Here is a 9931-nt window from a genome sequence, read left to right as displayed (position 1 = left end):
GGCTCTTGCTTCCCCTTCTGCGGGGTCGTCTGAGAAGCCCCCAGCGCCCGCTGCCCCTGGGGGGGCCAACGAAGCAAGCGCCTTCCTGCGTTGTTCTGGGACAGTTGGTCTACGGTGGTCACACGTGCAAAAGCAAGAATGGGGAAATCCAGGGGACCAGACGCGGAAAGTCCAGCTGTGTTTGGGCAGAAGGCGCGACCGGCGCCCAGCTGCGCGTGCAGCCTCCCGCCACGTGAAGGGAAAACCACGACATCCCCAAGCTGCGGTCGCAAGGGCATTTGCGCTGGATTCCCCCCTGCCCCCTGCTGTCTCCCTCTGGGCGGTGAGCCCTGTGGAGTCCTGCGGCCGGTCCAGGCACAGTGCTTGGTCCTCCGGGCGTGGCCAGGTACCCCACCCTACCCAAGGCCCTGGGTGTGGGGAAGCAAGTTAAGCCACTTCGTGAACATCTTCCACACGGGTCCCCTGCCCACATTTTGGGCAAAATGGACCAGCTGAGCTCGAGGCATTTCCAGGGTGAGTTTCCGTAACTTGATCCTATATTTTCCCTTTTCCCAAACTCAGCTTCCTAAACAGATAGAATTAACGCTCGCTCTCCGTCTGTTGTCGGTGGGGCTCCCTGTGACCCAGGCGGCTTTGGAACCTCAGGACAGGAGGGGGGTGGGGGTGAGGGGGCGGGCTCCAAGATGAGCCCGAGGGCCGGATTCCACAAACCCAGAGCCGTCCCTGGTGGGACCAGACATGCCTCCTCGCTGCCCACACCCTTCTGGGTGCCAGTCTCGCTCTGCGCGTCAGGAACCCTTGGGGGCTCCCCCAGCCAGCTCCTGGCTCTGACCCACGACTAGGGGAGAGCATGCCAGGCGCCCACCTTGGGCGCACAAGGTAAGGTGAGGCCAAACACCCCCACTCCATAATCAGGGTAAAGAACTTTTCCACGAAATATTTAAGAAACCTAGTTGGCTCCCGGTGGCCGTGGGTCGCCCAGCCGTTTCTGTAAATGACGTTTTATTAGAACCAGGGCCAGGCAGGGTCATGCCGGGCAGATCCTATTTTTACTTAAGAGATGGATTGTTGCTCACTGTGGATCGGGACAGGAAGTCATTTGTCTGTGGAATGTTGATTTTGATGGCTGAGTTCTGGACTTCCCTTCAAATCCGTGCCTGACGCGAGGGCCTCACTCACCCCGGCCTGGTGCCCGCCCTGCTGTGGCAGCCACATGGGCAAGAGGGGGTGGGGGGGTGGGGGGTGGGGGTGAGCATACAGGCCAGGCTGGGACCCGAGGGTGACGTCTCCAGGGACTTTGCCGCCCAGGGTGGGGCAGGGTGGCGGGCAGGGGTGCCATGGGGAACCGCTGCCTGCCTCAGGCTGGCCTGTCCTCCGAGCGCTCCCAGGGGCCTTTGCAGGAGGGGAGAGCGGAGCGCCCAGCAGCCCGCGGGGCCCAGTGGGCAGGCCTCCCCGGAGGCTCAGGAATGGGGCCCGCTTGCCTTGGGTCCCCACCATCTACATGGGAGTTGCCTCGGGCTGGCCTCGCCTGGCCGCTCCGCCTCGGGGTCAGCCTCTGCATGGCCAGCCTCTGTGCGTCCTGCTGGGCCGGGGTGCCCACGGATGCCAAATGCTCATGGATTCCAGACAACGCTGGCCTTCCCGAGAAAAATGCCCCCGTTTTTGTGCTGGGCAGAGTTATGGCCCCCAAAGATGTCCATGCCCAGGACCTATGAACCTGTTATGTGGCATGGCAGGGAAACTGAGGCTGCTAATGAGATGAGGTGGGGGTGAGCCTGGGTTACCGGGGGGCCCGGCGTCCTCACGAGGTTCCTCACGAGAAGGAGGCAGAGGGTGGGAGGCCCAGAGATGGGCAGACCCCGCGCTGCTGGAGGTGAGGATAGAGGGGGGCTGCAGGCCGGGAAGAGGCAGGAGCCGGGTCTCCCTGGGGCCCCCGGCGGTAGAGGGGACACTGGCCCTCCAGTCTATATTTCTGAGCCCAGAACTGTCACCTAATAAATCTCAGTTGTTTTAAGCCACTCAGGTTCGTTTCGGGGCGTCCCTGCGCACGGTTCAGGAGGACACTGGGGAGGGCACTGGCCGGAGGGGCCTGGACAAGAGGGGAGGTGCATGAAAAGTGGGTCTGTGCCAGGAAGATGGGGCTCACAGACGCTTGACGTGTGGGCCCGGCTGGAGGAAACCTCACACCATTCCAGCTCCATCTGGGAGGGGAAATCGAGGCAGGGATATTCAGTGCCCCCCTCCCGGGCCCAGGCATGATGACTGGAGCCCTGTCCTGTGTTTTGGGGGGACCACAGACACTGTGGGGCTCTGAGCGGCCCCTCTGAGCAGCCCCTCCTTGGTTTGGGTCCTCTTTCAGCTGGGCCTTGGAAGGAGGACCCCTCAGCACCACCTCAAGAATGAGACGGGACTCAGGAAGTCCTGGGTCTTGGACCTGCTTGGAGCCAGGGAGCTGGGCAGTCCCTGTGAAGGGAATGGTTTCTCCAGCCTTTGCTGTGGGAGGACCAGGGGAAGGGAGGCTCCTTGGGGAGGTTCCCAGGGCCAGCGCCTGGCCTAGCGGCTTCTCCGAAATCAGGCACGCAGGGTCAGCCGCAGCCTGCCACGTCCCGGTCCTGCGGCTGCCTCCTGCAGGGCGGGAAAGGGCGCCTTTTCCCAGCTTCAGACAGGGACCCGCAGGCCCAGAGAGAGGCGCTGTGTGGCACGTGACAGGCCACTCTTGGCCATCTTGCCTGGGTCAGAGTCTGCTGACCACTGTGACTCGGCCCACCTCCTTCCAGAAAGGGCGGATAAGGGCTTTGTTTAAAAGCTGCCTGCTCTTTAAAATATATATTTTTTTATTTGAGAGAGAGAAAGTGCGTGCACCTGAGTGGGGGTGGGCAGAGGGAGAGAGGGAATCCCAAGCTGACTCCGCGCTGAGCGGGGAGCCCGACATGGGGCTCGAGCCCGTGACCCGGTGATCACAACCTGAGCCGAAACCAAGTCGGAGACTCAACCGGCTGAGCCACCCAGGCGTCCCTAATGGCTGCCTGCTCGTAGGGGGCACCTGGCTGGCTCAGTCAGAAGAGCATGTGACTCTTCATCTCGGGGTTGTGAGTTCGAGCCCCCACGCTGGGGGTTGAGATGACTTAAATAATAAATAAATAGACAAATAAATAAATCTTTTTTTAAAAAAGCTACCTGCTTTTTCTCCAAGTCCCCAGAAGCAGGGAGACTGCTGGGCCCCCCTCAGAAGAGGAGAGACCCCCCCCGAGCCTGGAGGGAGGAAGCACAGTGGGGAGCACCCCACCTTCCCTCAGCTGGGGACTCTGGGCGAGTGCCCTCCATCCCCTGACCCTCCCTTTGCCCACCTGTAAAGTGGGATCCTAAGAGGACCCAGCTCTCGGGGCTGCTACCTGCCTGGAAGGAGTTAATACAGGCAGCTGGGAACAGCACCTGGAACAGCATGGGCGCTCCCAAAGCAAGACCTGTGAAGTCATCACAAGTCCTTCTGTCTCCACAAGTGCCCCGTGACGCAGGGCCAGCTTTGGGGCTGGAACCAGACAGCTCCCCGGGGACCCCAGCAGACGCTCCTTCCTGCCCCCACTCCTCCCATGAAAATTAAAAAAAACCCAACCCCGAAGTCTGTTATTAAATCAGCTCCATTTTTATTGGATTCCAACCAAATACAGCAGGAGGGGGCTGGGGGGCTGGGGCGTCTTGGTTCACGTTGGGAGGGGGGTGAGCAGAGGGGGTGGGAGATCCCAATACACTGACGTTCTGCGAGTCCCAACGCTGCTGAGAACACACCCCTCCCATCGTTGATGATGAAGGCACTTGGATGTCATTTTGAGGGGCCCTTGGGGTTGTTATGGCAACCAAGGTCAGGAGGATGTGAAGAGAGAAAACCAGTTGGTTCTGCCCGACTCGGGTGGAGTTTGTTGCAGGCACCCCCCTGCGGCTGTCGCTACGGCTCGCCACGAGTGGGGTTGAGGCAGGTGGGAGCAGGACCGGGATCTCCTGACGTTTCCAGCCACACGGCCCGGGGAGCAAGGCCGGCATCCCCTTCAGAGTTCTGTCTGAATTCTGTGCTCAAACCCATCACAGTTGGCCCAGCTTTCTGGCTCATCTCAGAAAGATCCTGAAGGATCCAGGATCCAAGTCAACCATCCAGCCCGTCTGTGGACGCGGCCTCATATGTACGTGCCTCAGTGCATTTGACCTCAGACCTTTGTCACAGACGAGGACCCCCGGGCTCCAGCTGGTTCTCCATCACCAGCTACAGCCGCTCCCCTGGGCGGGAACAGGCCTGGTTTCGAGCCTTCCTACGAGGTCCTTCAGAATACGGTCCTAACCTCCTGGTGGGTGGCCAAGCTCCTTACTAGTCGAGGGGTCCCACGACGTTTCCTGTGCCCCTTCCTCTAACAACGCCCTGTCCTCTGGCCCAGGTGGATGGTGGGGGCAATAATCGGCCTGGGAGAGGCGGTCCCGGGTGGAGCCTGTGTGGTGTCTGAAGATTTCTGTACAACGTCAGCTCCTGTGGCTTACCTTCAGTGATGGGGAACTCACTTCCTGAAGAGTCACAGGGCAGGGACCTTAGGGAAGGTCTTCCTTAACCCGAGCTCCCGTCTGCCTGTGGCTCCCCTACTCTTTAGCCCCAGCTCTGCCCCAAAGTGGCAGAGACCAAGGTGCCTCTGCGACCTTCTCCCAGCAGCGCAGGGCCCCCCTGCAGCCTGCACCGTCCTGGCCTTGTTCTCCGTTGCTGCCCCTGCGGTGCACTGAACGGGGACCCCCCAGAACCTCCCACACTCTCTGGCCTCATTCCCCACATGCGCACTGGGTCACGGGGCTGGGCCGGGCACCGTAGGGCTGCGCTGGGGCCCCTCTGAGACTGGCTCCAGGGCAGTGTAGACTCAGGAATGCAGGTCACCCCAGCTGGCCTGCTGGAGGGGGACACCCCAGAAGCCATGCTCCCGAGCCAGGGGCCAGGGCAGCTGCCCCTCCCGTGTGGCGTGGGCAGAGGAAGCAAGTGGCAGCTGTCGGGGGTGGCGGAGGAAGCGGGGGAGATGGCTTCTCCTGGTGGGCAGCCCGCCCTGCCGGGCCGGCGGGTCCCAGTGGGGGGAGAGTCTGGGGGCAGGGGCACGGGCCGCATGTCGTGTCCTGGGCCCCCAGCGGGAGCGTTACCTGCCCTGCAAGACCTTAGTGCGGCCCCTGAGGTTCCCCGCAGAGCTGGCCGGTGGAGCAGGAGCTGGGCGTGGGCTGAGTGTGTCTCAGGCGTGAGCTGTGCTCTCAGGAGAGCCCTGGGTCCCCACGGCGAGCTCTGCAGCCTGGAGTTGCGTTCAGTGTCAGCTGGGGCTAAGCTGTGTGTCTCGAGTGTGAACTGAGTGTCCGGGTGTGAGCTGTGTGTGTCCCAGGTGTGAGCCGAGTGTGTTCCCAGTGTAAACTGGGGCTGTCCCACATGTGAGCCGTGTGTCTCAGGTGTGGTGTGTGTGTGTCCCGGGTGTGAGCTGGTGTGTCCTGAGTGTGAGCGGGGTGTGTCCCAGGTGTGAGCTGTGCTCTCATGAGAGCCCTGCGTGCCCGGCGTGGGCTCTGAGCCCGGGGTTCCTGTTCAGGGTCGGCTGGGTAGAGGTGTGTGTGGTGCTTTGGAGCTGTGTGTCCGACAGTGTGTCCTGGGTGTGAACACCTGTGTGCTCGATGTCAGGTGTGGGGCGTGCAGGTGTGCCTTCCCTGTCCTGGATGCAGGCCATCATCCCCCAGGGCGTGAGGGGCGTGGGGAGACCCTGGGGCAGCAGCTGTGTGCACCCCCCCACCCCGTGTGAACCGCCCGCAGCGAGGGCTCTGGGGTCTCCAAGCTCCCACCACACCCCCACCCCACACAGCTCAGCAACCACAGCAGGGACAGGAAGACGGGGCGAAACCTTTAGAAAATGCTTGAGAAACTATGCAAAAGATGAGTCCTGGTGAAAAAACAGTCCTGTGGTCGGGTCTCTACAAAAAAAGGGGGAAGTTCTGCCGGGAGCCAGCCACTGGCCGCCTCCGGGAAATGCATAGGTGGTCGTCAGACGGGCGGGCGCTGGGCGCGGGCCGTCAAATCATCTTCATGGTGAACTTGCGGGCGCCGCCCTGGCCCGCGGCCGCGGCCGGCCCGTCCACCTTGCGGAAGGAGTACTCCACCGAGAAGTTGTTCTTGTGCTGCCCGCGGCCGCGGCTCCACACGAACAGCAGCAGGAAGCAGAAGAGGACGACGCCCAGGAAGGTGATGCAGCCCATGGCGGTGGACACCAGGATGGTGGTGAGGTCCAGCGGGAAGCGGGCGGCCGCCTGCGTCTCGTTGCGGGCCTCGCTCGGGGTCCGGTTGGCGGCCGGCTCGGGCTGCACGGTCAGCGTGGCGAAGTAGGTGTCGTTGCCTCCCGCGTTGCTGGCCACGCACGTGTACGTGCCGCTGTCCTGCGGGCGCGCGCCCTGGATCTCAAGCGTGCCCCCAGGCAGCACGCGCGCGCGCCCCGCGCTGGCGGCGGTCACGGCGCGGTGGCGCGGCGTCACCCAGGCCACGGTGGGCGCTGGCTCGCCCTCGGCGCGGCACTGGAAGCGCACGTCCTCGCCCGCAGCTGCCGTGACGCGCTGCAGCCGTCGCTCGCGGATCTTGGGCTTACGGCACACGAAGTACTCGAAGAGCACCGAGTCCGGCAGGTGGCGCAGCGCGTCGCCGCGGACCTCGGCCGGGGTGGCGCAGGCCGGCAGCCGCCCGTCGAAGTTGAGGGTCTTCCGGCGCTGCACGATCCAGAGCAGGCGGCAGTCGCAGGCGAGCGGGTTCCCGTCCACGCGCAGCGTCTCCAGCGTGTTCACCGAGTGGAAGGTGCTCTCCTCCAGCGTGGACAGCAGGTTGTCGGAGAGGTTGAGCAGGCGGATCTGCCGCAGCCCCAGGAAGGCCTGCGGCTCCACCACGGCCAGCAGGGCGCCGGCCAGGTGCAGCTCGCGCAGGCGGACCAGGTCGCGGAAGGAGCCGCGCGGCACCGTGCTGATGGGGTTGTGGGACAGGTTGAGGCAGGTGAGGTGGGCCTGGTGGCGGAGCGCGGCCGCCGGCACGGCGGTGATGTTGGTGTGCGTGACGGACAGCGAGGTCAGGTTGAGACCCTGCAGGCTGCCGGCGGCCACCTCCTCCAGCAGCGGCCAGTTGTCGATCTCCAGGTGCAGCAGGCCCGGGAGCCTCTGGAAATTCTGGTCCTCCAGCGCGGCGATGGCCAGGTGCCGCAGCCGCAGGGCGCCCAGGCCCCGCAGGTGGCCCAGAGACTCGCCCGACAGCGCCGTGAGGTTGCAGCGCTCGAGGGTCAGCTCCTCGAGCGCCAGCAGCCCCGCGAAGGCCCGGCGCGAGATGAACACCAGGTGGTTGTCGCCCACCTCTAGCCGGCGGAGGCTGCGCAGGTCCTGGAAGGTGTAGTCCAGGAGGATGACCAGCTTGTTCTCGCTCAGGTCCAGCAGCGTGAGGTTGTCCAGGCGCGTGAAGACCCCGGGCGGGATGAGCTTGAGCAAGTTCCCGCGCAGGCGCAGGACGCGCAGGCGTGGCAGGTTGGCGAAGGCGCCCGGCTCCACGTGCGCGATCACGTTCTCGCTCAGGTCCAGCTCCTCCAGCAGCGGCAGCGCGGCCAGGTCGCCGGGGTTCAGGCAGCGGATGCGGTTGCGGCTGAGCTCCAGCAGGCGCGTCTCGGCCGGGATGCCGTCGGGCACGGCGGTCAGCCGGCGCCGGGGACAGGCCACCGCGCGCGTCGGCACCGTGCACTCGCAGCGGGCCGGGCAGCCGCCGGCGGGGGGCGGGGCCGCGGGCAGAAGCAGGAGCTGCAGGCTCAGAACGCACAGCCAGCAGGTCATGGTGCGGAGCCTGGCCTAGGGCCGCGCCACCATCCTCGTAGGCACCTGAGGGTGGGGGAGGCATTAGCACGCGGGGCCCCCTGCCCCGCCCCAGCGGAGCGCGCAAGACGTGTCCATGCGCCGGGGGACTCGCACCGCAGAGCACTGAATGCACGCGCGCACAAAAACCCGTCCACCTGCGTTCGCGGCTGCAGCCTCCCTGATGGCCAGGAGCGGAGACTGCCCAACCGCGCATCAGCAGACGGACGGACACGTCCCTCGGCCACCAGCAGGAGCGGCGCCCACACGCGCTGCCCCGGGGATGGACCCCAGCCCCTGACACTCAGGGAGGGATCCAGACACAGAAGGCCCCGCGGCGTGTGAGTCCACGTGTGTGACACGTCCAGAACAGGCTCCTCTGCGGAAGGGAAGGGGGCTCGCGGGGGCTGGGGGAGGGGGCGGTGGTTGGTAGGGACAGGACAGTTGTTGGGGACCCGGCTTTTTGGGCTGACCGAGTGTTCTGGAACTAGGTAGTGCTGATGGTTACACAACTCTGTGAATATACTGAAAGCCACGGAAATGTACACTTTAAAAGGGCAAATTTTACGTTATGTTAATTTTATCTCAATACAAAAATTGCAAGAGAAAGCATTTATTGAACCGGAGAAGAACTTTACAAATATAGTGTACAATTTTGGAGTACAGCCCCCCCAAAAAACCCATTTATTGAGTGCCTACTGTCTATCAGGCTCTGAATACACTGGAGAGCAGGGTGGGTGTGGAGGCCGCCCTGCTGGGGCTCGCTCACATCCTCCCAGGGGGGCACAGTGGTCTACATATTCTCCCTGGCCACCCCCAGGCCGTACCGGGTCCCCCACCCATCTTGCCCTCTCTCCGTTCCCCGTTTATGTGTCTACACCGGTCTGACCACCACATGAAGTTATGACATAGCTGAATACCCCGTTCACTGTCCCCTCCCAGTGGACCGTAACCTCTCCAAGGCCCTGTCTTCATCCCTTCGGCTTCCTCAGAGCCTAGAGGTGTGCGTGACACATGGCACCTGCGTGGGGAACACTAGTGCTCAATCCACACCGACGGCAAGCCCCGAGGACGCACCCGAGAGGCTCCGGAAGGAAGGACGGGTGGTCAGGGTGGAAGGAGGTGCAGCCGCAGACTGGCAAGGGGGACGTTTGAGCTGAGACCCTGCAGGGGGCTGGCCTGCGTCCCCCAGAAAGCCATGTTCAAGTCTTAGCGCCTGGCACCTGTGAGTGGCACCTTGTGTGGAAACGGTCCCGCGGACGTGATCAGTTAGGACGCGGTTCTGTTGGGGTAGGGTGGCCCCGCATCCAGGGATCGGCGTCCCACCACAAGAGGGCCATGAACACACACATCCATGCGCAGAGGGCAAGGCCACGTGCGGACTGCGGCAGGGACTGGACTGATGTGTCTGTAAGCCAGGGGACGCCAACGGCTGTGCGGGGCCACTGACAGCTGGAAGAGACAGAGAGGCTCCTCCCCGGAGCCTGTGACACCCCGACTTCAGACTTCTGGCTCCAAAACTGGGAGAGGATAGATTTGTGTTGTTTTAAGCCACTACGTTTGTGGCGTTTTGTCTGATGGCCACAGGCAGCTAACGCAGACCCAGAGGATGGTCGGGAAAGTGCGGTGTCTGGGGAAGGGAGTTCCAGGCTGGGGGAACAGCCAGTGCAAAGGCCCTGAGGCAGGAGTGAGTGCAGGCAGTGGGGGTGGGAGCCAGGTGGCGTGTAGCATAGAGCCTGCTGGCCCTGCCACCCCCTAGTCCTTCCTCCACTCTGCTTGGCTGCAGCCCAGACCTTGGGGGTCGAGATGGGGTACGGAAGGGGAGGGTCCAGCCAGGTGGCAGCTGGATGGGGGGTGCCCACTAGCTGGTCAGCTAGTTTTGGCCTCTCAGCAGCTGCAGCGCCCCAAGCATCCCCCTGAGAGCCCGCCTGTTTCCGCAGTGTTCCCACAAGACTGGCCTGGCAGGGACTCAGGCTACAGACCCTCACCTGCTTGACATCTGTGAGGCCAGCTCTTGCCCTCCCGGGCCCTTTGGGGAATGAACACACACGGAGCCCCAAGTACCCGCCTG

General features: G+C 63.6%; 1 protein-coding gene across 1 annotated transcript; it reads right to left on the bottom strand.

Moving 5' to 3' along the window:
* Positions 1–5859: 5859 nt before the first annotated feature.
* Positions 5860–8239, bottom strand: LINGO3 (leucine rich repeat and Ig domain containing 3). Its single transcript, XM_045800049.2, has one exon. The coding sequence runs from the start codon at positions 7840–7842 to the stop codon at positions 6064–6066; it is 1779 nt and encodes a 592-aa protein (XP_045656005.2). The 5' UTR covers positions 7843–8239; the 3' UTR covers positions 5860–6063.
* Between the last annotated feature and the right edge of the window lie 1692 nt (positions 8240–9931).

The sequence above is a fragment of the Ursus americanus genome, chromosome 14 (genome assembly GCF_024610735.1).
Source record: "Ursus americanus isolate L20-20 chromosome 14, mUrsAme1.1.p, whole genome shotgun sequence".
NCBI lineage: Eukaryota > Metazoa > Chordata > Mammalia > Carnivora > Ursidae > Ursus > Ursus americanus.
This window is presented reverse-complemented; position numbering and strand designations above follow the sequence as displayed.